This window comes from Pinus tabuliformis, chromosome 1_1 (assembly GCF_031772625.1).
Source record: "Pinus tabuliformis cultivar Carrire ecotype Pingquan chromosome 1_1, CPIR1, whole genome shotgun sequence".
Lineage (NCBI taxonomy): Eukaryota > Viridiplantae > Streptophyta > Pinopsida > Pinales > Pinaceae > Pinus > Pinus tabuliformis.
This window is the reverse complement of record NC_142297.1, coordinates 844728465-844756214: the sequence shown is the minus strand read 5'-3', so window position 1 is coordinate 844756214 and position 27750 is coordinate 844728465. Positions and strand designations below refer to the sequence as shown.

Below are 27750 nucleotides of genomic sequence, written 5' to 3'. Positions count from 1 at the left end.
ACTGAATTTTTCAGAGAGATCCAGGTATGGGAAAGATGGAATATTCAGGTCCCTGAGGCCACCATTGAAATTTCCAGAGGATGAGAATACCAACATGGTCTCTTTCATGTTCAGAAATTTGGAATCCTATTCTCAGAGATTAGCTCTGGCAGATGCAGATTCCGGGGAGAAACTGAGTTTCAGGGAATTCAAAGACAAGGTAAGCATGGTGGGTAGTGGATTAAACCAGTTGGATATTAGAAAGGGAGACGTTGTGCTGTTACTTTCTCCTAATTCCATTCATGTACCCGTTTGTTTCTTTGGGATTGTTTCAACTGGGGCTGTGGCAACCACTGTGAATCCATTGTATACTGCCATGGAAGTGGCTAAACAAGTCAGGGATTCAAAACCCAAGCTCATCATTACTGTCACAGAGCTCTGGGATAAAGTTGAGGGTCTGAATTTACCTGCAGTAGTCATTGGGGAAGATCTATGTCACAAGAGGTTCCCCAACTCACCCATTATTTCATTTTCTGAGTTCTTAACCATGGGTGCCCAGAAGAACCCACCTGATGTCATTATCAAGCAGACAGAGACAGCTGCACTGCTGTTTTCTTCTGGGACTACTGGGGCAAGCAAAGGGGTGGTTTTAACCCATAGGAATTTCATTGCGACTGCTTTGATGGTGACCAGTGACCAGGAAAGGAAGGGTGAGAGGCATACAGTCTTATGTGTCCTTCCCATGTTTCATGTCTTTGGGTTGGCTGTGATAACGAATGCGCAGCTTCAGAGAGGAAATACTGTGGTTTCAGTGGGGAAATTTACTATGGAGAGGATGCTGAAGGCCATAGAAGAGTACAAGGTGACCTATTTCCCTGTGGTGCCACCCATTGTGATTGCCATTGCGAAAGAGAAGATGGTGGCACGATATGATCTGTCTTCTCTGAAGGAGGTTGTCAATGGAGCAGCGCCCCTGGGAAAGGATATCATGGAGGAGTGCGCCAAAATAATCCCGCATGCTGCAATACTTCAGGTACACATCCAGCTCCATCTTTTTCCAATGCATAGAATCCAGCGTGATATTAAGTATTAGTAAATTTATGTGGTTTTTTTAATTACGCCGTAAGGCGTTCCGTCTGAGAGGAACTCCCCTCCGTGCCGCGGTGTCTCGTTATGGGCCCTTAGATCGATTGTTAGACGATGGAATAAACTCCAATCGGCCTTTTTAGAAACGAAGCGTCAGCGAAGAGAGGCCAAGCGATGGATGAGAGAGGACAGCAATCTGAGGCGCCTCGATCCCCTTCGATCTGAACATCAGGGAGCTCTATGAAGCGGATCATGTCCCTTGACGAAGATGGCAGGGTGTGGTGAGGAGAATACCGGCTCAGGGCGAGTCATTTCTCTGCATCTTCATCAGCTTCTGGCTCTTCTGTTTCATCTTCTGCATTGCCGCCCTTAGCTTCACCCTTCAGGTCTGCATGGGCAGGTTATGGAAAGACAGGTGGCCTGCGGCTTTCATCGTCTCTCCAAGACTTCTCAACATACCGCAAGGTTGGTTCTGAAGAAGGGGATTTAGCCTTGAGCGGTGCTGGTATTCTTCGAACAAAACCTTCATCGATAAGGGAGGGCACAGGAGGAGGCACTAGCTTTTCAAAGGAGAAGGGCCTACCTTCAACACCATTGAGAAAACAATGCTGGTTAAAGGTGGCTGTTGGGTTTTTACTTCTCTTAATGCTTTTAATTCTGATCATTGCGGGATTTGGTTGGTTAAAATCTTATCGGAGTACAGAGTTATCACATTTTTCTATAGTTTTGGACTGTGGGAGCACTGGTACCCGAGTTTATGTGTATGAGTGGGTGCGGAATGATGGCAAGCATCAAGGGAGTCTTCCAATGGTGCTGCGCCCATTTCCTGAAGGTACTGATGGCAAGTCAAGGCAACAGAATGGTCGAGCTTATCATCGCATGGAAACTGAACCTGGTTTTGATAAACTTTTACACAATGAATCAGGGTTGAGGTTAGCCATGGAACCACTGCTCCAGTGGGCTGAAAAGCAAATACCGGCTCATGCTCATAAAAATAGCCCTCTTTTCCTTTTGGCCACAGCAGGGCTTTGCAGGATGCCAAGTTCAGATTCAGAATGGATCCTGGACAAGGCATGGTCAATTCTAGAAGAATCTCCATTTATGTGTCGAAGAAACTGGGTTAGGATAATTACTGGGGTAGAAGAGGCTTACTATGGATGGGTAGCTCTTAATTATATGATGGGTAGATTGCAGAATATGCCGATTCTGGAGACGTTTGGTGCACTTGACTTAGGGGGTTCCTCATTACAGGTGACATTTGAATCTAAATATGGCTTGAATCTGACCATTGGAACAATGGAACGCCATCTAAATGCATATTCTCTTACATGTTATGGCCTAAATGATGCCTTTGAAAAGTCCGTTGTACTTCTACTCAGAAAAAATTTAAAAACTGACAGTGGGAAATTCTCTGGTGGTCAGTTGCATCTCAATCATCCTTGCATACATGCTGGTTATAGACAGCAATACTCATGTTCTCAGTGTTCTTTCTTACTCCAGAATGGAAGTCCTCTGGTTGGTGGAAGAGACATAAGTAAAGAAGAATCTCGAGTAGGGCTTGAGTTGATTGGTGAGCCCAACTGGGAAGAATGTGAAGCTCTAGCGAAATCAACCATAAATGCCTCTGAATGGTCACATTCGGGGGCAGGGACAGACTGCAAACAACATCCTTGTGCTATCAGTGATCAGCAGCAACAATCTCAAGGGCAATTCTATGCTATGTCAGGTTTCTTTGTTGTGTTCAAGTTTTTTAATCTATCTGCTGCTGCTTCATTTAATGATGTTCTAGAGAAGGGTCGGGAGTTCTGCACTAAAACTTGGCAAGATGCTGAGCGGAGTGTTGTTCCACAGCCTTTTATAGAACAATATTGTTTTCGTGCTCCATATATAGTATCACTCCTGAGAGATGGTTTGCAATTGAAGGAGCAACAAGTAGTTGTGGGGTCTGGTAGCATTACTTGGACTTTAGGTGCTGCATTGTTCCATCGGTAATGGAATTTCTCCAAGTCGTTCTGGTAAGCTCTGTAACTGAAACTTTAAATTATTCATCTTCAACAGTTTTTTGGCCATTTTGATTAAATTCTTCCAGATCCATCACAGTGAGTTTTTTGAGTTGACATTTTGATCCAGCCAGAGTGGCTCACCATCAGGACTCAAAAAACACTTGCTGGCTCGAAGCCTCCAAATATCAACTCAAAAAACTCAGTGTGATGGATCCAAAAAAAAATAATCAAAGTTATTCACATCACAGAAGCCTTAACTCAGAAAAAACTTATTTTACCAATTGAATAATCTTGATTGATCATTTTTCTTTTCCTTCACTCACTTGACAATCTGCCTCTATATGTTTGTGTTTATGTTGCCTTTTAATTCTCTTTTCTTTCAGAGGCTATGCATTTATTACTCTTCACTGCATCTTATGCTTATGTCAAGTTTTTAACCTCCGTGGTTACAGAAATGTTGATTCCCCTGCTTTTTCCACAAGTCCGCTGCATATGTTTGCATAAAATTTTCACTTAAGTTTCTTATTGAATTTACAAGTGTTTGTTGCTTGAGTGCCATGCTTGGTTGTCTTTGGTTTGCCAAAGGTTTTGAGAAGATTAATACGATTAGTTTGGACTAGTGCTTAGCTGAGTATTAGCAATAGTTTATAATTTCTGTAACTATACTCATGATGATGATTTGTTCCATGAAAAAATAACACACAACAAAGGATCTGTACATGTGAACCTGTAGTATGTGGAATAAAGTCAGCTCACTCCCGTTGAGGATGTCAATTAATTTTCTCATGTTCCACTAATCTCAACAAGGGTAAAACCACAGAAGAGGCATCCTCAGGTCATGAGCTGTTCAAGACTAAAAGCTCATGGGCTCTTGATATGTTTGGCTATTGCTGTTCCACATTTTTCATTTTTGTGATTACTACACAATTAAATGCAGAACAGGTTCAAAGTCTATGAAGTGTTTCAGATGATTGGGAACACCTATGGCAGTATTGTGTGGAAAATGGGTATATTATAATGTGGCATTGTGGCTGCATCTAATGTTTCCTCATAATCAGGTTTCTGGGATTCCAAGTGAGCTGAGGTGCCTCCCTTCCTGGATGCTTTGTTCACAAGGATGAAACCAAGTGCCTTTGATGCACCATTTGCGTGAGTCAAGAACTGTGGATATGAAGAATGGGATACTCGATGACATTCTACATGATATCGTTGACGTTGTTGGATTATGTCAAACAGTCAAAGTGGACAATGAAACATTTGGAGATTCCATGAATTTCAAAAAGCATGCCTTCCTTAAAGCAAATATAAAAGATTTAACACTGTACACAGGATACTTCCCAAAGCTTGTTTAATTATAAAACACATATATTTCTCAAATGTAGAAGTCATACCCTGTGTGTGTTCCTTAATAAACCTTATAATAGAGTTTATAGAGCTGATCTTTTCTACGGACGAGATAGTCATTTAGGAAAAGAGGCTAACTTGAATTTGAAATGTTGTGTGGTCATTAGTATGTGTCGTAACTATGTTAAAGAAGCGACCAAATTGAAGAAACAGCAAGTGTATTTCCCTGGAGGTACCTTGTAGTACTGAGAAATTATTAATGATATGTTTTTCACCCCTTGTATTTAATATGCAAACAGGAATCTAGCAATTAGTTATTTCGTTTTTTCTATTCAAGACCAGATCCATAGTGCCTAAATTTGCTACTGGGCTAACCTGCATAGCCATGACTCTTTTCAGCATCTGGTCACAAAGGAGTGTCCTCTCTAGTTCTGTTTTCACACCAACACGTTTCTTGGCAAGTGCCTTAGGGCATCTTAGTTGACCCTTGTTTCTGGTCATATGCTCAGGATTCTTTCCTTGTTCCCTGCTTGTGAAATGTGTCAAAAAGATCTGAGCTATAACATCAATTGTAACATTGCAGATCATGCTTGTCACTATTTTTTTTATGCTCCTCTTCATTGGCCACTGATCCATGGCAATGCATTCCTTTTCTGATGAGTGACATTCAGAAGAAGTTTTTAACATTAGAATAGTTTGATTCCAATTTTGGTTATAATTTAATACAATGCATACTTCTTCGATCCTGGAAATTGAGGGAAAATTTTACATGCAAGAGATATCGAAGACAGTGCACCTTCGTAGGTAGTTAATCCAGGGGATAACCATCAACATGGTGACAAACTCAAGTTGAATGTGTTTCCCGTGTGATCTAGGCTTAACTTTCCCCAACCTCTTACATGCTCATTATTTGCTTATCATTTCCTTTTTTCTCCAAAGGCATTGCTCTAAGTTACTCTTGACAAACGGAGTTATATGGGGAAGTTGTTCATATCATGGACAGAATTAGCAAGGATCGAATAGAAGTTCACCACTTTTGCATCTCTCCAAAAGCTTTAGCTTTGTTTACACATACTGTAAACATGGATACGTTTTGGATCTGATTGGATTTCTTTTTTTATGGGCTTGGTTCTGATGCAACTGACATTTATTTACAATGAGGAATTTCATCTCTTCTTTTCCATTTTCCTAAAGTTGTTTGAACTCATTTCCAGAATTGCTAACTGGTGTGGTTGAAGCTACTATAAAAAACTAAAAAAGGATCAAATAAGGCAATTCTAGGGGATGGGCTGACATCCATTGTAGGAGGTAGGCTGCATGTTCTACTCTTCTCATGTATTATCATTGAACTGAAATTTAAGTCCAGGACTACAGTTTGTAGATCTGTTTCTATTGTCTTTGGTGCTTTGATCCTTCAACTAGTTTCCCCCATTTTATTCTGTCTCATGTGTTGTGAAACTGCCTTCCCTATAAGTGGTTCGGGGGAGAAGCTTTGCTTCTTTTAATAACATGCTCAGTCTACTAATCCTGATTGGATGGGATAGAAATTCATGTGGTCGCCATTAAGATTTCTATTGTTTAGTTTTACTTTACAAGAAGGATTTTGTATCTACTTTATTGATCTCATCACAGGAAACCTTCCAAATTCATTTGTCATGTAATTCTAATAATGTTGTTTATTCTTCCTTGAAATGAAATTAAAACAGTTAAGAATCATGATGTTGCAAATTGTATATGATTTCTGTCTCTGTTTTCCCAAGCATCATATTCTGTAATGTAACTGGAATTATTTTTCTTCATTATTTTCAGGGGATGGAAGAGCAAAGATACCACTTAGCCCTTCAAATTCAGGGTGTCAGCAACCATTTGGACTTGCGCAAAGCCTTGCGGGTGGAAGTGTGCAACATGCTGATTCTCTCAAGCACCAGTCAACTGTGTCAGTTGGATTGTGTTTTCCAAGCAATTTGGGGCAAATACAAACTGATACTGGACCCTTGTGGACGCCTCACAGAGGTCAAATGCGGTTGCAGAGTCGACGATCACAATCAAGAGAAGATCTCAGTTTATCAGTTTTAGAGAGCCATGTCGTCAAGTTGTGATGGCTAGAAGCTGTATATAGATTTTAGAGAAAGGCTGTGCTTTTCTCAAAAGTGTACATTACAGGAGAATCTGGAATATCAACTTGTTAAGCGAGTGTAGCTTTATGCAGCATCTCTCGGCTGGTTCTTTATGTATTGAGGGGAGATCCCTACAGCACAACTGAAATATATACTAAAATATTGCGAATTGTATTTTTGGTCTCTCCACATTTTGGCGGATGGTTGGATCTTGTTAATTTTATCTGTAATGTTAGAATATTCATCTCGCTTAGCGTCTTTGATGGATATTTGTAACATAAATGCATTTTAAATTATTTCAACTTCAGGTCGCTGACAGCCAAATGTCATATTATAGAGTTATCATTTTATTCTTTTTGGAAATTTCGAAATCTCTTGGGACTCGTGTTGTTTCCTGGCAGTGTAAAGTTTCTTTACTTTTCAGAGGTTAAAAGGAAGCTTCTGAACACAGTTCATTGGCAGTTCATTCATGTGTTATCTTTAATAGTCAAACTCCAAGTTCATAGGATTCAATTAGTCTCCAAACCTTTTAGACTATTTAAATTTATACCAATTGCAAATAATTATTACAACAATGTACTTGATTTATATCATTCAATTTTTTAATCAGGAAAGAAAATTGATCTTAAATTTAGGAAATGTCATTTTTCGGAGCCAAAATGGCAGAAAATAGTGGTTGGAATACCGTAATTACGCCGTAAGGCATTCCCTCTGAGAGGAACTCCCCTCCGTGCCGCGGTGTCTCGTTATGGGCCCTTAGATCGATTGTTAGACGATGGAATAAACTCCAACCATTAGATCATCCGCCTTTTTAGAAACCAAGCGTCAGCGAAGAGAGGCCAAGCGTCTGTGGATGGATGAGAGAGGACAGCAATCTGAGGCGCCTCGATCCCCTTCGATCTGAACATCAGGGAGCTCTATGAAGCGGATCATGTCCCTTGACGAAGATGGCAGGGTGTGGTGAGGAGAGCCGTCCATCCATTCGGCGGTGAAAAAGGTGACAGAAAACCCATGGTACACAGTCAGCCGAATATTCACACCAGTTCACACCAGTTCTTCACTTGATCGCTCTACTTTGTGGTCACTCAGTTCATGGCTCCTCGGCATTCTCGTTCTCTGTTGGCGAAAGCTTTCTTATTCTTTATTCTTATTCTTTCCCCGTTGCAATTTCCACAGGGCTTTGCATTGCAATCAGCCATGCAATTCAAAGAAAAACCAAATATTCTTGCAGCAGATGTCTTCCCTGTACCTCTGGGCCCATGAAAAAGATAAAAGGGTGCAATCTTATCTTTGTTAATTGCACTGGAAAGAGCTTGAGCAATAATGCTCTGCCCAACCAGTTCCTCGAAAGACTTGGGACTGTACTTTTGACTCAAGCTTCTATTCACTAACATGTTTTCGTTAGTCCTCATCTGTAAGGATTCCTCCTCTGTCTCATATTCACTAATCCCTGACTTTCTGGTCCTGTGATGAGTTTTGATGAGAGGATGGAGATCTAGCTCACTGAAACGTCTGTTGTTTACATGGGGAGAATCACCATAATCGTCCAGAGGCGAGTCCAAGGTTAAAACATTCGTGTGGGGGGATATGACCAATGGGGTTTCATCCTTTGAATAGGAGCAATCCGAGGAAGAAAAATCTGTAACATATTCAAATTGAATAGGTTCTTGATAGTGCAGAGTACTAGCAGAATCAGAGAGTGATTTTCTCCTATTGGCAACCAACACACCACATGAAAACCTCTTCCCTCTAATGCCCTTCAATTTTTTACCTCTACCATTTCGCCTTCCAAACCAGGACCAAGGAAGTCTGCATCCATTTTTTGAAATTGTTTGACAACCCCCAAACTCTTCAACATTTCTTTGTATATCGATGTTGTTTTGCAGATTTTCCTCCCTTAAAGTTTTATGATCATAAGGCCCAATGTAAGGGTCTATAGTATAAGCCCCATTGTCATCTAAAACAAGTTTGAAGCTTTCTTCTTTGCAAGTATTAGCGGGAGAACTAATCAATGAAAAATCATCTTCATCTACAGGCAGTGTAAACTCATGGAAGGAATTCAGAGCTGCAGGATGGTTTTCATCGGTAAATCCCTGGTATATTTTGAATGATCTTGAAGATGTAGATTTGCTCTTTCCAGCAACAAGTTTTCTTTTCTGAAAGTACTTGGGATTTTTTCGGTTGCTTTTCCTTCTATGATATTTGAGTGCACCTTCAGCATCGAGATCCTCTACCAGAGTACTTCCACCAACAAATTCTCTTTTTGAACTCTTAATATTTTGTATGATTTTCTGTACTGTATCATGTATGCTGTTTTTATCAGAAGTTGTCAAGTTGGTATCAGACACTTTTCCTTCTTGTAAGGCCATGGAACTCATTTATATTGAAGCAGTTAAAGATAATTTTGCATAGGTTATTCACATTAAGGATTGTAGCCTTTCAATTGTTCATCACAGACCAACATTATCAGAATTCAGTCACAAGTCTGGTGTCGAGATAAATTTGCCACGTCACCTGATTTTTCAAATACAAAAACAGATATCTTAGAATACCCAAAATAGGAAAGCTTATTTCCATTCCAAAATCTACTGTGCTTTTTGGCTTCTCTAAGCTCAGGTTTCTACTTTATGCCTGCAAGTTTCGTCATTCACTCAGTTTTATCTACGTTAAGATACCCATGAGTTCATGGACTCTCATTATGATGTTTTGATCTATTAATTCGTCACAGAAATCCATCTTGTTTTATCTTACTTAGTGGTACAATTCCATCTTTACTTCGTAAAATTCCTGGATATACCAATTTCAATGATTTTGAATAATTAAGACTGACACATCAAGGAGTTCTGGTTCAAAATCTCTCAAGTTAGACTCAGTTTCAGAATTCCAAGTCATATAATACGCACACCTAAACAGTTTAAAAGCATTAAAGTTTTATCGGAAATTTAAGGTTGAAAAGGCTTTCTGATGAGATTCTAGCTTTAGGAAAATCTGTGCGAAGATAGAATTTCAGTGCCATGGATGGAGAAAGTCAAAGTTATCCTCTACCGCCAGCTTAGACGCCATCAAATATTCCAAAAATTGAGGACTTCCTGTGAAAGTTCACGCTTTCCCTTCATCATTAATAGAGCAAGCAGCAAGAGCTTATCATTTCCCATGCACATGTACATATTATTCATAATGATCCCTATCCATGATTAATACATAGCAGTTACGATGACTCTACCACTCAATATAACTTCCAATTGCAGGGAACAACACTAAGAAAAGAAAAGAAAAAAACCCTGCAACATAGAAATTGGACGAAAAATTCTATTATCTATAATAAACTCTTTGTGAGTTCATAACACAGATTATCCTTGAAATGAGAAAAAACCAATAACTTCCCTTTTTGATTCGGAAAGAGTAGGCAGGTTGCTTACTTGAATTTTGAATTTGAATGATGATATTCTCAAAATCAATGCCCAAACCAGCACCATTGAATTATAATTGCTAATGTGACTAACTATATATATATATATATATATATATATATATATATATATATATATATATATATATATATATATATATATATATATATATATATATATATATATATATATATATATATTATATATATTTATAGCACGATTTCCATCTCTACGACTTAATATAAGATTTGGAAATGGTGGCCATCAACTACTCCATCACCATTAGCAGGCCTGCATTTAATAATATTCAAATTAAATTTTGTGCAGGCCTAATGGAATGGAGTCATGCAGTTTAAATAAACAAGAGAGAACTCTTGTTAAATTAATTAATAGAAAATGCTGGTTGGTGGCAGAATGCAAGGTCATTTTAAGATCAGGAAGGTGACTTTCGTTGTATTGTGGATTTGTGTTGGTTTATTAATCACTTATTCTGATTCATATATGTTGATCTCATTATCTATATGATCCGAATATAAAAAGCAGAGGATTCCTGAGAATAGAGAATATATTTATTAGTTTATAATTTATGTTCTAGCATTATTTGGCTAGCTGACCAAGTCATTTGGACATGGCTTTGCCCTGGTTGTAGGTATTCTTCAAAGTGATCCACTAGTGCAAGTGTTTATCATAGATCTCCACAAAAACAGTGAAGTGTTTATCATAGATCTTTATCATAGATCTCCACAAAAACAGTGAAGTGTTTATCATAGATCTTTATCATAGATCTCCACAAAAACAGTGAAGTGTTTATCATAGATCTTCACAAAAACTATTAACAGTTAATCCATATGGATATAATTTCGAAAACAGTTTGGGATACAAAATTCAATTCATTATGCCGTAAGGCGTTTCCCTTTGAAATGAATTGCCCCAGTCGATGCCGTGTCTTATTGTTGACCGAGTTTGGGATACAAAATTCAATTCATTACGCCGTAAGGCGTTTCCCTTTGAAATGAATTGCCCCAGCCGATGCCGTGTCTTATTGTTGACCGTAGATTTGTGGTGTTAGACGATTGAAGGAAGTTTGGTCGTTGATCCTCACACTGTCCTTTTGTCTCCCAACCCAATGGCCTATGTGTCTTCTGAGTTATTGTTCGGGCGGTGGCAGATTAAGCATTTCTTGCTATCGAGCCTCGCACGGACACTGGAGGCCTTTCCTACGATGGTCATGATTTTCGCCGACTATGAACCCCATTGGCATTGCAATGGAGGGAAAACTCCAGAGGATTTCCTTTCCGTGAAGCCAAGGTTCGAATCCTTCAGCTCGACGAGATCTATATGCTCCATGGACCCGGCCTCATGGGACTGGGACGGAGGCCCCGGGGTTTCGACGGTCTGCGGATGGGATCTCGCCTGCGGCCAGAAATACAAAGTTAGGTTTCTGCAGTCTGCGTTCTTTGTTGGGTGTTTGCTCAGTAATTGATATTTTCAGCCCCTGTGCGCTTTTATATCTGACGGCTGATCGCCATTAAGATTTTCTTTCAGTTTCTGATTTATTTTTTGATACAGGTGCAGGGATATCTGGGCATCTATCGGATTCTTCGCTGGGGCGTGAGGGTGTCCTGAAGTTGGTCTGCATCTGCAATGCCATTTTTTGGTTTCTTGACGGCAATGTCGCCGAATTTCTGGGTTTATATAATTCTCCGTCTATTGACGGGAATTAGCAATGGTGGCCTGGGGTTGTCGTCGTTCGTCTTGGCGACGGAAGCCGTCGGACCGTCCAAGAGAGCACCGGTTGGCATGTCGAGTTTCTACTTCTTTTCTCTTGGCATAGCAGTGCTGCCGGCTCTGTCCTACTTTTCCAGCAACTGGAGATATATGTACGTCGCGGGTTCGATTCCCTCGGCCGTGTATTGCATCTTCGTTCTGCCATTCGTTTGGGAGTCCCCGCGGTGGTACCTGGTGAAGGGCAGGCTGAAAGAAGCCATGGGCATCATGAGATAATAATCATCATCCCTCCATGATTCACATTATAGAAATAATAATTGACATTATCCACATACACAACTCTTGTGATGCATCTTTCTCATATGCTCAGGTCATTTTTTGAAATAAGTGTACTCATCCAATGATGGAGACTCAACACGCATGAGGTACATTAGTCATTTATCCATAAGAATATTTTTCATTTAGTATATTGGGATGTAAAGATTGTGGGTTGAAGTTGGAAATGAATCATGATGCTTGGAAGTTATACTTGTTGCATTATTTCATTTTTGTGGTTATATCCTCCTTCTAGTGAAGTGTAACCATATAGGGACTTGTCCAACCTCATTAAGAATAATAAGCCTAAATAAATTAAAATAGAGTGGCTATATCATTTCATACTCAACACCTTCCATGCATCCCTTTTTTCCATTCTCCTGTCTTTTAACTTACTTAGTGTCATTAGTTTACAAGTTTCTTACTTGTCTCATTAAACCGATCGAGTATGATGTGTAAGGGTGTCCCTCCATCATCAAAGTTGAAATTTTGCTCATATCCACCAAAATAAAATAAAAAATAAAACTTTACAAAAACAAAAATAAAAAAAATAACCACACAAAACATTAAAATAATATTTGTTAAATAAATTAAATCCCTCTAAACTCATGTTAGATTTATATTTGAAATAAATCTAAATTAATTCTATTGGAAAAAATGGTGTCCATTTTCCCTGCAGTTCAACCTCACACTTTATTTCATTTCATAAAAAATGAACACCACTCCATTCAAGTACAGCCTTTGACATGTTACAAAAATTGAAAGATCCATATAACCAGCATCCATATGCTCTTAATCCGTGCTGCTATGAAGCCTTCACATGGGTCCCCTCGACCTAAAATTATTTAATGAGAAAGTTCAAAGGGGAGGTGCATTTCGAACGGGCTCGCCTTTTAACAACCTGCGGATCCTCACTTGATTGTCCGTGCTGCACTAATTTGTTTATCCTGTCGCACAAAAATTCTGTTTTCAATGACAAATTTTACAAGTAATAATAATTTTTTAAGATACAGTGAGCGTTTACAATGATTCAGTGCATGGTTTAACGACGTTTTAGGAGCTAGCCATGGGAGATTTCAGAAGACTATGCTGCTGCTGATGCCTAGAGAGGTTTGTCTATTTTGTTCATGTGTGAAGTCTCGAGGAGACTGCATTTGTAGTTGGGACACTGTTGCCTGCACCTTAAAGGCCTGCTTAGACCTTCATAAACTAAGTTACATTCAAATGAAGCATGCCAACCGAGCCAACATACTAAATAAGTAGCTTCCACTAGGTATTTAGTCATATATTCTCTGTTTGATATGTGCTTATTTATTTTTTATTTTTCAACTTGAAAGGGTGTACCTAATGTCTGTGCATATCCTTCTTACTTCCAGAACACCTAGAATAGGTTACATCATTTGCATTATCAAAAGTAGAATCACAACACACGCAAACAAATACATACGCCCACCAAGCACAAGAAAATAGTGTGATGGCTATCAACTTTTTTAAATCAAACTTGTAATAATCTCAATAATAAATCTAGTGTTCTTTAGAGAAGACCTGCTACTCTAGTTTTTGTTGGGTTTCGTACAGCTTATAGTGTATCATAAGGAAATACATTTCTTGAAGGGATTGCATCAGAAGGCTCAACGGACCTTTGAGCATTTTTGTAGGGGTTTATGTTATCCAATCATTAAAATTTTTGATAAAATTAGTCTGGACTATCCACATGCCTATTTTTTTCAATAAATTTGAAGAAGTGCATGTTTTTGCTTTAATAATATGTATACTCCTAAAATTTTCTGAACTGTAGTTTTGTGGGCCAATTGTTTTCTGTATTGTACGGTATCCACATTTGAATTCAGATTCTATCTTGATAACTATCATTTCTTAGTATGTTTTTATGAATATATTGCATTGTAAGTGTTCTCTCTTCTTACATTGGACAAGAGAATAAGGCTGTCTTTGACAATGTGAAGTTGTGGAAGATGCAAAACTTCCCTTGCTTTACATGAGCCAACTTGACCTTCAATAGAAATGTTGCTGAACACAATGAGAAGTTTCATGCTTCTTTAGAGAGCATCCCGAAAGGCTTGTGTAATTCCTGCTTTGTTTTGGTTGATGCCTTGCTGAGGAATCATTGAGACTCATCATGGTTTTGTGGTCCAATCAGAACCTATTCAATACTCACCTTCGTTGACTATATTAGTCGAACACAAACCCTGTCAAAACTCTCAAGCCAGTAGGGCTCGGGCACAATGTTAGTTCCTCAATATGGTGATCAAAGTCTGTCTTCAACATTACAATTGTCTTCACGCATCCTTTTTCTAAATGAATCTATATTACATGCGCTTGAAGAACTAGCTTTGAAGTCTCTATTCTCAGGCAATGTTCAGGTCTAAGTTCATGTAGGCAATTCTATGTTGAAATTATACTTGCATACCAGAATCTTATATTGGCGGAAGACCGTTACTCAAATGTCTGCCAAAAAGAGAACCCATTTTGACACACCACCTATGCAGAGGAAGAAGCTTCACAAGTGTTTGGGCTCCTTTTCTCTATCATCGCTGGGGAAGTAGCCAAGAGTAAATATCTCTACAGGCATGAAGTCCAATAAAAATAATGTATAAGACATATTTGACAACCAAAAATTGCATCTAAAATGAAAAATATGTTCCCGGCCTTTCAGAAAATGTGGAGTCTAGCAGAATGTGAGGCCGTCATTATCATCGAAATTCCAACCAGATATGAATCTTTCAGTCTTATGGTATTATGGGACAATAACATCACTGATATATGAACTATATATCAAGCTTTTAATCCTAAAATATAAGTGATGGATGCTTCATTACAAAGCCTAGAAGTCTTCTTTCAAATGTAACAATTGGATGATGCACAGAAGTTGATGCTAATAGAAGTCCGTATGGAGTGACCAACCCATAACATGGTGGTGGGCTCTTGTACGAGAAGCCTTCTTTCAAATATAACAACTGAATGATGCATAGAAGTTGATGCTAAAAGAAGTCAGTATGGAGCGACCAACCCTTAACATGGCGGTGGGCTCTTGTACGAGACTTAGTCAACTCAAATTCACCTCCTACACAAACTTTGATATGCTTCAAGCAAGAAATGCAAGATAGGTTATACCTGAAGGGGAAAGCAGACGAAATCATGAAGCAGTGGATTCATGTAAGGCAAGTACCTAGTCAAAGGCATCAAACAATATTTTTGATGGCTTCAAGTCCATGGTGACGAATTGGAAGTTCCTCGACTCACTTCTCAGAGGACTCTCAACCAAAATATCCAAAGAAAAATGAACCTGCTTAGTATAAATGCTTTGGAGAATGCTTTACAAGTAGCTTTCGAGTTTGAGGCCAAAGCTTCAGAAGAAAATGTACTAAGCCTCCACCAACTAAAGTAAGGTTCTCGAAGCCTTATCTTTTAGAACCGTCTCTATTAGTAACTCAGAGCAGCCTTTAAATCAGGGAAATGATTACACAATAGATAAAATTGGCCAGCGCTTATCAAAAATTCCATCCAGCCAGATAGTCGATGCTCAATCCTACTTTATATTTTCTAAGTGCAACCAATAACTCCACGAGGATAACATGATCCCTATTTAGCAAATACACCCCCTGCCTGCTCAAATGGTTGGTACCTATAATCATAGCCCTGTATGGATAAAAATGATGACTACGAGTTACATTGGCTCTATACATTGATGGCAGTTTCTTTAACTTTGCCAACAATAATTGTACTCTAGTATAGACTAAATGGACACTGGAATTTCCGTTATCCAGAAGATCGAATCTTACCCAAGGAATTCACAAAAGTTGTTGCCAACCCACAATTGGTTGAAAATAATCTCCATCATCATAACCAACTTTATGCCCATAATATGCACAAATGGTAACACATGATACATCTCCCAAACCAACGGAGTCCAACTAAAGTCTAATCCGAGATCCTCCATTCTCAACACTTTATACATAAAAAAACTTGTTTGTAATCGACCTCTCTTTGCACTTTTTGGGGCAATTGCTAGTTATATTAAGTTACTTGAAAAATCGGTCTCCTACAATGTATTTTAGGTATTAGAGGAGGGAAATGGTTATTTCCATTAATTGAGGAATCATTTAGGCAATTTCAGTCTTGTAGAAAAGATTTGTGTTGGTTCAACCTGGGCTCGAAACTTTTTTGTTGTCATCTAATTAATGAATGCATTAGGTTGACCATAACAAAATATCCATTTTCAGAATACACATTATTGTCCACCCTTGCTTTCAACAATGCCCATTCACATGTCGCTATTCTTCCCCACTCTATGCCTTACCACTCTATGCCTTACGGCGTTTCCTTTGCAACATAAGGTGCAAATGCTAGTTTAATTTTTTGTGATTCATAATCAATTAAGTAGATTTTTTGTTTTTTGAGTGTAGAAATCACATAATTTTTTTTTAACCATGCTTAAATTTATGTAGTGTTTTTGTATTTTATTTATTAAATTTTATATTATTTTTATAAATAAATTAGATGAAAAAATAATAAGTTAATCAGTGATTTTTCATTTTATTTATTGCATTTTAGTTAGTTTATTGCATTTCTATCAATAAATTTATGTAGTTTTATTGATACACATCCAGCTCCATCATTTTCTGCAATACTTCAGGCGCACATCCAGCTCCATCTTTTTCCATTGCATTGAATTCGGCGATATTAAGTATTAATAAATTTATGTAGTTTTTTATTTAATTTTTTGTGATCTATAATTCATTATGTAAGGTGTTTTTAATGTTTTTTTTTTTTTTTAATAAGAAATCACATAAAATAATTTTTTGACAAATGCTTATATTTATGTAGTGTTTTTATATTTTATTTATTAAATTTTATATTATTTTTATAAATAGATTAGATGAAAAAATAATAAGTTAATCAGTGGTTTTTCATTTTATTTATTACATTTTAATTAGTTTAATATCTATCAATTAAATATATTTTAGTATTTTATAATTTCATTTATCAACATTTTATTATATTTATATTATTTCTATTAAATAGATGAAAAAATAATAAGTAAAGTATCCATTTTTTTTTTATATTTAATATGTAAGGTATTTTTTTAATCTGTTAAATTTCATATTACATTTATTAAACTAGAAGATGAAAAAGGTAGTCATATCTAATGTTTAATATTTATTAATTAAATAATTTTACAATTTAACTTTTGAAATTTTATTTATCACCATCTTATAAAATTAAATAAATAAGTTAAAAAGATAATAAGTTAATCATTTATTTACTTAATACTAAATACATAATTATTATTTTTTTTATTACATTAAAATTTTATATTATTTCTATTAAATAGATTAGATAAACAGTCAATTATTTATTTATTTAATATTAAATAAAGATAATGGCTTTGTATTTTATTTATTAAAGTCTATATTATAAATCACTGGCTCACTTATTATACCTATGGTTTCATATTTACATTTAAATATATTTTATAATTTTATAATATAATTTTCAAAATTCCATCTATCTAACATTTTTTGAATTGTTAATCTCTATATATTGTTTGTACACTGCATTCTATGACTTGAAATATGAGTGGCACTCTTCATTCGATGACTTTGAAATACGAGCAACGTTGATTTATACCGGCATAGATTTCCGCTCTTCATTATATGACATTAAATGTGTAGTGTGGGTTTATGGATTTCTGTATCTATTAAAGATGTGAAGGGATGCAAAATGAATTGTTTAAAAAATATAAAATAAAGATAAGTGATGTTAATTAATTTATTGTTTATATGAATGTTTCTTCCATTTTATTTAATGAATTTTTACATAAAAACCATTTTAAAAAACAAAGTGTTTAAATGAATTCATATTTATTCAGATGAATATGTGAATTATGAAAATTATTTCTTTAATGAGCATATTTCCAAAGGTATTTTTCCTCTCTATTTAGAAGCAATCGTTCTCTTTTATATTGAAAAGTACCTTAAATGGCCCTTGCAAGTAAACCTTAAATGTTCAAGGGAGGCATGGGACTACGAGGAGGTACATTATTATGTTTTACAAGAAGTAGCCAAGGGCTTTTGCTATGGTAACGTATACGGCAAGGGTTAATCTTACTGGATTGATATAAAGTGACCAATTTCTTCAAACTTAGGATGATTAACGAAAATACATGTGATGGTTTTTGAGAAAAAGGTTTTCACCACTTTAACAAAGAAAGGTCAAAACCCCAAAATCTTTAATGTTACAATCATCAACCACCACTCAACCTAAACATATGCATTTTCAAAATCAAATTTAATGAGTAAGGAATCTAGCCTTGGCCTCACTCTCCATTCAATACCATCCCAACCTATGATTACACATCTATAATAAATCATTCACTTAAGGACGTATACCATCCCAACCTATGATTACACATCTATAATAAATCATTCACTTAAGGACGTTAGTCTACAAAGGCTTGATAATATTCAACAAATATGCTTTAGTGTGAAGGAAAGGATCTTGTCCAAAATTTTATATGAAACATTAATAAGAGTCATTAAAAAAATAGTGAGGTTAAAAAAGAGTCTCAAAACAAAAAATGTGCTTTCAACATCAACCTTAAAATAACCAATAGGATTCAAGATGATGGTCTTAACTATAAGGCTAAATAGTTTTGGAAGGGAAAACAACTACCTTTTTAATCATATGTTTAACATATCTTCTTACATGTTTACTCAAATTTCAAGTGTAGGCACTTGTTGGATGTGGACTTTACATACTTTTGATAGAACCATAATAAGAAAAAATTGAAATACATGAAAAAAATGTTTCTTTTGTTATGTATTTTAAGTTCATATCTTTGTGAGTCTATCAAACATATCTAAAGTGCTTGAGCTTTAAATTTGAGTAAATGAGTAAATATAAGGAGATAAGTCAAAGTAATGATGAAAAAATAGTATTCTTTTTACCTTATAAAAATCAATTTCTTATTTTAATACTTTAACTGTTATTTTATTATTTGCCTTAGGAGGATCACATTTACGCCTCAAAATTTCTCTAATGTATCAAGTTTAGTTCATGATTAGCTTAGTATCCCCGAGGTTTGAGATGAAATTAATCTAACGCCTTATTGATGTGATCCCTCAATGGTTGAGACTAAATGGATTCTTTACATAATTAGAGCAAATTAAGGCCCACAAAATCCCATGTCACTTTGTAAAACTCACATTGTTAGCCATGAAGACCTAGAGACTTGTCATCAACAATTTCCTTCAAGGTAGTCCAATTTTGGTTACATAAGTTTTACACTTTATTTGTCAACTTTCGAGGGACTACATCAATACAAGTTTGCATGTCCACCCTCTTTTCATTTTTCATCCCTTTAGTATGGAACACTATATATTGTAATGACTAACAAATTCCCTTTCCATTTCAAATTGGTTTGTAATTCTTCCTTTAAAGGGTGTTAAGGGCTTGATTCATTTGACCATTTATTTTGAGGTTATAGCTTTAAAGAAGTCATTCATTGACTTGCCACCCATCTTTAGCCAGTGCATATGAGCTCATATTTGAAACCCCCTTGCTTTGTATGATTCTTTGACTATTAGAAAATGTACAAACTTGGTTGCTCTAGATTATAACTACTTATTGTAGGGATAAGGTGCAACTTTTTTTCTTGTAAGCTTGGTAGGACTACATCTTCATCATGTCCAACTTCTCACCCTGATTGGGGGGGATAGCACAAGATTTGAACCCAAGACTTCTGGTTCGGTGAGTCTTCATTTTGACAACCATTTCCAATTGAGCTACCCAAAGTGGACAAGGTGCAAGTTCTTTGAAACCAACACCATATTCTCTATTTTTATTTTATGTAATGCGCATATAGGGGAAACCCACTAGGAATTTCCCCTCATTTCAAAGATGGAACCCAAGGTAAATCGACTATTTGTAGTTTCGGCAACCTAACCTAATAGGGACATTGAGTGAGGCCCATAATATTTATAGAGGAAGTCGTTCCAAAATCTTGACCCTACAGCTTCCTACTTTTAATTCATAGCACTCGACCACTTGATCTAACCCACTAGGCTCCATATCCTCTATTATAGCCTTAATATTTATTCTTATGAATGTTTCTTGTTGCTTCCCATAGACACGAAGAAAGGTAGTGACATGTTGAATGACATCTTACCAACTACATTACCCATCCTCTATCACCTCTAGGAAAATGCATCGAATTCCAAATCCTTTTGATAACTTCAATGCAAGATGCTTGCTTTGAAAGAGACATGTTTAATAGAAGTCTTGTGTTTTTCATCCTGGGTTTGGCTAAGCCCTCAAAAGTTGAGAAAAAAATGGGTTGGTGATTAGAAAGGGTGGGCTCACCCAGTACTTGCATCGACATTCTACCCTTATGCTAAAAAAAGAAGTAGCTTTACTTCGACAACATGGTTTTATCTATTTTTTTCAAGATTCTTTTGTCACCCTTTTAGAAACTAAGGAAGGCGAACCATAATTAAAGAGAATTGTTGTTGCAAAATTTATTCGGGTTACACATTTTAAATTTGGCCTTAAGGTTGTTCTAAGCTATTTGCTGCCTTGGGGGAATGGGGAAGATAAAAAAAAACCTACTTATGTTCTTGAGATTCAACATTGTTAAAATCTCCACAAATCAATGGAGAGGCTTCATGAAGCTTATTAACCACCCATTTCCATAATGCCACTCTTTGTCTACATCATGAATTGTGTAACCCTCACATTATGCACTTTGCTCTTACATTATGCTCATGAATTGACGCCTTCTTACTATTGTGTTGGTCAATTTGACTTTTAAGTTTTAACCTACTTTGTAAAACTCGGGTTCTATGAAAATGTACCTAGTTTGAAAATTTTGTCGAGGGAACATTTGTGAATTTTTATTTTGTAGTTTAGGTCTCTATTGCAATCTTTCTTGATTTTGTACGTTATTTACTCTTTTTTTACTTTTTTTTCTTTTTTACATCTAATCAGTTCCAACATCTTTGCATTAAGTTTTCTATGAAAACCTAAGGTTTCACTAGAAAGAAGAAGAATGCATTATCTAAGTACTTAAACATGCTACAACTAGAAAATCATCTCTCTTTTGAATCAACCATTATGTTTTATGTTTATGTATCCCACAAGTAGTTATCCTTGTGTTCTTTGTAAATTTATATCTTCTAAAATTCATATTGTTTTCTAAAATTGACTTTTTTTCTAAGCGGTGGAAGAAATAATGAAGAAGTTTATATCTTTGATGCGAAATTTCCTATTGCCAAAATATCAATACCATTATGAAAATATTGTGTTGCTGCAAAATAGTAGTTAATAATAATTAGTGAATATGAACCATCAACTCTACATAAGTGAACCAACGAGGCCCTAAATCAATATTCAATAATGTGATACCAAGATGTTTATCTAATTAGTAAAATCTATAGGATGATGAGAGAAACTTATTTTCCCTTTACTTGGTTGGCTTGTTTGGTATATATTTGAAAAGAATATTTCAAAAATTATTTTGAATTTTTAATGAATCAAATGTGATGTTGCAACAGGGTTATGCCCTAACTGAATCTTGTGGCATTGCAACATTGGGAATTCAAAAAGAAAGGAACATTCACTTTGGATCAGGTGGAATATTAGCTCCAGGGATTGAAGCAAAAGTTGTAAGTCTAAAAACAGGGAGGCCTCTTCCTCCTAATCAACGAGGAGAGTTGTGGTTTCGTGGGCCTAATATTATGCCGGGTAAATACATTTCAAACACAAATTTGCATGTCCATATTATATTGATGCAATATTGATTATGGCCTTTCATATTTCTTATAGTTTATGAAATATTTTACCTCTTCAAGTTTTTCCCTATTATCATTTTAGATGTTTAGAGGAGATACTCCCAATATGTTGCCAGCTTTAAATTTGTTTGAAAATATTTGATGTTATCTCCAGCTCAACTTAAAATTACAATATTATTATATTATAATATCCTTTTAATATATAATATCTGAATCAGCTATAACCTTAAAATTAAACCGTCATATAATGTTTTGCTTTGCATTAGGTGTCATGAGGCTTGTAAACCTTAGCTGTTGTAAGGAGAACAAACGGACAAGAAAAAAGGGTGTAGGCACTGACAATAAAAATGTAAACGGTCTAGAGTCATCCAATTCTGTTTTGAATCCTGGGAAGCAGACGAATATATTCCCTTCCATACAACAAAAGATTTTCAATGCTGGATTTTCTGAGGACATCTCTTGTCATTCCTCGAGATTATTGGCTACAGATTTTCAATCGCAGGGTTTCGTACAACAAGGTATTTACTCTGTTATTTCTCATGCGGATAGCGGACTCAACCATCATTCTTTCAGCTCCGGCGAGGTTGCTTTGTATGGGCCTGAGTGTTCATGTTTGGTGCTTTTTTATCCCTGCTGCCATTCTGCTTTAAGTTGTCGCAGGCGCGTCATGGATTGCGACTGTGGGCACTGAAGGGTTAGCTAAGCTTTCCGCTGATCATCGCGTTTGGTAGGTGGAAATTTTCTGGTGTTCAAGCTTCGAGTGTGCTGTCTGTCTTGGTTGGTTTTCACAGGTCATATTTTTAATAGGCTGTACCAAGTTGTTGGTTCTGCAAGTGTAGGATTGCCCTACCTGCCTTTCCCCCCGAGTCTTATGCCCCATTTTATTGTCGTGTCCAGGTCTATTGTCGGTGACTTGCTTACAAAATTCTCCTATGTCACCCCTTTCTTGCTGGGATTGCCAATTGGCCTGCTTATAGGGTCATGGTGACTTCCCTGCGATGTTTGCCCCCCAGATTTATTCTTTTTCCAAGATCTGCCCCCAACAATCAGAAGTGTGAACCAGGGGTTTTAATGAGAAGTGAGTAGGTACACCAACATATTCTACTGGTTAAACACTATTACACTTTCTTCCTGTAATTGACTTGCCTTTATAACCCTTAATAATTTTCCTCGATAATTTTCCACCTTTAGTACTCTAGAATAATTATAGCAGGGTCTTTCGGGTTTTTTTTTTGCATTTCAATGTCAATTTTTCAGAGGATATGCAGGGAGGCTGAGGTGGTCTCAATGATCCCAAAAATTGCTCTAGAATTGTCATCTTGACATTTATTTAGCAGATGCATCTAGGAGAATCCACAGATCCGACTTTTGAGGATGCTTACAATCTAGATTCAGGAGATCCATTAACTGTGTTTAACCTAGTCAAGAATTATAAAATAATTAGCACTGTTATCCTTCTCAAGTTTACTATTTTGACTTACATATACGATAATTACAATTCACTATTAATGCTACAGTAACGTATTAAAGATAATTGCAACTTAAACTCCATGAAGAGTTTCTGTGACTAAAACAATTGTTCATGTCACGACGAACATGGCATTTGCTGCTGATGCTCCCTGTACACAGGGTCATCTCCTTTCTCTTATATTAACAATTTCATCTGACTGATACATGGATTATAAATATTGTTGAACAAGGTATCATGGACTGCAGAAATTTTTAAACAGGCAGATTTTATATTTGAGTGTACATTACAAACTGGAGGCATGATTACAAATTGAATGTGTATATCAAACTCTGAAATCATAATAGGAGGACAAGCTTACCGAAAAATAAAACATTTTGGAGTACATCATGAAAGCATCAACAAAAGTCTCACATATAGCACCCATCTTGATTTAAAAATTCATGGCATGAAAATTTGAGATCAGGGTCCAAAAGGAGGCAGTACAAATGTATCAATCTCCATCCAAAAACCCACCAGCTGATACCAATTATGCAAATCTGCTGTTCATCCTATGCAAACTCTATCTACAACCGACTGAAAATTGTCATGGGGGACAAAGTTTGTACTACTGTCTTCAAAATCCTTCAAATATACATAACATAAATCTTTGTTATGAACCCAAGAAAAGCCATGATCAGGCACTGGTCAAAATGTTAGGTTTCATGTTGATCAAACAACCATGCAATCATCACTGAAAATTGCTAAAACAAAAGTCACCTGACTTGCAGATCAAACGGGCTCCTAAAAGTCACTTTGCTTGGATGTCAGCAACCTTATCCTGACCTCAAACCTTGGTATCAAGCAAATTTCTCACTTGTGATAAATCCTCGACTGTGAAGTTCGCAGATGCAGAAAACTTAAAAGTTAACAATATCTCCATGTAGGGTTTAATTTCTCAATATCGCATTCAAACTCAATGGAAGAATTTCTCAACAGATGTGAGGATTTTATTTAGTAGGCAATCTAATTTTAAGTTTTGTTTCACGACCTGCCCATATCTAAAAATTGCACCACTCACTACCTTTCTAACAAATGCAAAAGTCTAATATTTGAAACTACATTATTCTTGCAAGAGTGATATTGGAATCTACATTATTCTTGCAACAGTGACTTATATGTCATCCATATGCTCTTTTATGTCATTCTGCAGTTGGCTTTGAGATTTTTTTAGATCAAATTTTCTTTTAAAACTCTTCTGACTTGTTCAATTATTTGGTGGGTTACTGTGGTTTTTTGAATTTGTATATTTATCTTTCATTATTTCACCCTTATGGCATCCAAAAGCAACATAAGATGAACATGGAAACATGTGGTTTTAAATGAATTTTTTAAGTATCGCCCCTTGATTTTTTTTATTTTTTATTTTTTTTTTTTTTTTTTTTGTGTGTTATGGATAGGTTGAATGAGCTTTTAGTTGGTTTATATATATATATATATATGGATTTTGAAAATCTACATATAATAACTTTTTGTTGTTTTTCAGTGAGCTTTTGTGCCATCAAAAATTAAAATCAAGTGGGACTTGGACTTGGCCTCATCCACACCTAGGGAGATTTTAACCAAGGTCTCAATGTTAACACAAGTTTGATCCCCTGGCATTTGCCACTAGACCATATACCCATGGGAAGTGGTTATATTTTCTTTTGTCTTTCCTTCAACTGCAAACTTGTTAACCCATATGTATTCTTTCTCACGCTTCGAAAAGTCAAATTATCAACTTAGAGAATAATTTGAACCACATTAATGAGCACTTATAAACTTATTCAAATAACATTTTATCTCTAGTGTGCAACTTGAGTGAGCCTAATGGTTAAGAAATCTATTTTCTTTTAAGAGATCACAAGTTCAAATTCAAAAGATAAGACATGTACACCTTCATAAACTTTAGTAGTCAAATCATTATACGAGAAAGTTTAAACATCATTTTAGTGTCAAGCTTGAGTGTGACTTAAAAATTAGATTATTATTATTTTTATTGTTATCAATATATGATGTTTATCCAAGAAATACCTTTATTCCATTGGTATTTTAGCATTTTTAAAAGCTAAAGATGTTAAATTACAATGCTTCGCGTATCGCTCTAGTGAAATGCTCATTGCCCAAGTGGCAGACATTCATTCTAACAATGTTATTTTGATGAAGATCGTGTGCATTATGATAAAATATATAAAATGTAGTCTAACCATGTTGGTTGCAATTCAAGAATGTTATTTAGGTTGAACTACTCTACATATAAGTTCGTATTTTAGCCAGTGTAGTGTTTTTAAAATTCTAACATTTTGAAAAGCATCAAATTCGAAAATATCTGAGATAAGTTATGTAACTTGCAGGATACTTTAACAATCCTAGTGCAACTAAAAGTACACTTGATGAGGAAGGTTGGCTACATACTGGAGATATGGGTTACTTTGATGAGGATGGAGGCTTATATATTGTGGATCGTATCAAAGAAATAATCAAAGTCAAAGGTTACCAGGTAATCACTATATTCTTAAGTGTAAAATATGGAAAACATTACAATGTGTGAATAGAATATACTTGATATTGATCTTGGAGGCATTATCTAGTTCTGCGATTAATATTTTTTTTCTAGTAATTGTCATATGTGGAAGAAATTATATGTTTAATATTATTTTCCCAACTTGCACTTAATAATAAAAGGCTTTGCAAGGTGCAACCCAAGGGCAACCATTAATATAATCGCCACTGCCACCTAAACAATTTATTCTCACTTTTGGTGAGCTCTTCTCCAACTAACATGAGTATCCCTGGCAATTAGGATTATGAAAGTTGCAACAATGAAGCTCAAAGGTAATGTTAAGAGAAAATTCTAACAAAATCATGTTTTCGTGTCTTTTTGTAGTATAATGAGAACAAAGGAGAGATAGGAAGATTAGGAACTAGTGACGATTCAATTTTGGGCCAACAGTGTCAAGAGCCCAATTCACTAAACGAATGGTTAAGACACATAGAATTGTTATACATGTTGCATTACTCCCGAACTTGTTAAATGATAAAAAAACTACTTGAAAGGGCCCTTAAAAACATCATACTCAACCATGTTATAAAAGTGAGTCTTACAATAAAATATTGTTTCAACCACTTTCAATAACATAATAGATAAAAAAAACTAAATTAAAAAATTACACTTAAAAAGTATGATCTCTCATAGAGATATATATAAAGTTCCATTATCTCCATCTTTTCAAACCACACCTATAAAACACCCAAATTATACAATTTTCCTTTGTCATTGTTGGAGGTCTCCCATACCCAAAACAAATTTACACTTGAAGAAGTAAGTCTGAATTTTCTAATAACAAAACACTCACATATATAATGGGTTGAGCATTATACTTTGTAATAGGACCTTTGTGTTGGGGTAGGGAGGTAGTTTATATATATATATATATATATATATATATATATATATATATATATATATATACTTTTCAGGTTTATGGTGACTTTTGAGTTGTTCTTTACAAGTAATTTTAGTTGTATGATTTGTTCATGGCTTTAATATATATGAAAATCTATTTAGTTTTCTAGAGGCACGTGAAGCTAACGATCACATTTGATTGGTTTGTTATTAGGTTGCCCCTGCTGAGTTGGAGGCATTGTTGTTGACACATTCCCAAATTGTAGATGCTGGAGTTATTCCGTATGTGAAATTTTAAGTTTCCATTGATACCTTCATGTTTTTAATATTTTTAATATGGTGTTTGAGTTACATTTAGACATGTAGAAGGAAAAACAATGGCATAAAAATTTGTAAATTACTTTGTAATGTGAGTTCCTTGATGCAGCTTTCCTGATCCAAACTTTGGAGAGGTTCCAATAGCATATGTTGTGCGCAGCCCTAGAAGCTCTTTGACAGAGAAAGATGTCATGGATTACGTTGCCAAGCAGGTAATAAGAAAATAAGATGTGAATAATCAAATGGCATTTATAATCATATTTTAATATGTAGGTTTTCTCAGACTGACATGCTGTAAGCCTTTTTGTTTAGTTAAAATTACCTAATATAATTTTGCCAATTTTACCAAATCAAATGTTACCAGAGATTTTATATTTAATACTACTCAGGGTAAGATTGTAACATAATTCAATTTCTTATGCAGGTAGCGCCATACAAAAGGTTGCATGGCATAAATTTTGTAAACTCTATACCCAAATCTTCTGCAGGGAAGATTCTACGATGAGAGCTTATTGCAAAGGGAAAATCAAAGTTATAACCATAAAAAAACTATAAGATTCAAGAATGGTTGTAACAATAATGTAAATCCCATTTGTTGCAAAGGCGAAATCAAAGTTATAACCATAAAAAGCTATAAGATTCGAGGATGGTTGTAACATTAATGTAAATCCCATTTTAAAGTCTCATCTGCATAAATGCCCCATTTTTATGGTTCTCAATAACATTCCCTATATTGATATAATTAAACT

The 27750-nt window shown here is 35.7% G+C and overlaps 1 protein-coding gene and 1 pseudogene across 1 annotated transcript; both read left to right on the top strand.

Moving 5' to 3' along the window:
- LOC149216890 (putative CoA ligase CCL7) lies at positions 1–27750 on the top strand. The gene is made up of 6 exons (XM_089391282.1): positions 1–1012; positions 21555–21744; positions 25632–25777; positions 26898–26965; positions 27111–27213; positions 27426–27750. The coding sequence occupies exons 1-6, from the start codon at positions 95–97 to the stop codon at positions 27504–27506; spliced, it is 1506 nt and encodes a 501-aa protein (XP_089247408.1). The 5' UTR covers positions 1–94; the 3' UTR covers positions 27507–27750.
- On the top strand, positions 1256–6703 carry LOC149216891 (putative apyrase 7 pseudogene; annotated as a pseudogene).

Excerpts from the sequence above, each read along its gene's own strand:
- LOC149216890 (XM_089391282.1), top strand. The coding sequence starts at position 95 with ATGGTCTCTTTCATGTTCAGAAATTTGGAATCCTATTCTCAGAGATTA. Across the intron at positions 1,013-21,554 it reads CGCATGCTGCAATACTTCAG|GGTTATGCCCTAACTGAATC; the intron begins GTACACATCCAG and ends ATGTTGCAACAG. Across the intron at positions 26,966-27,110 it reads GTAGATGCTGGAGTTATTCC|CTTTCCTGATCCAAACTTTG; the intron begins GTATGTGAAATT and ends TCCTTGATGCAG.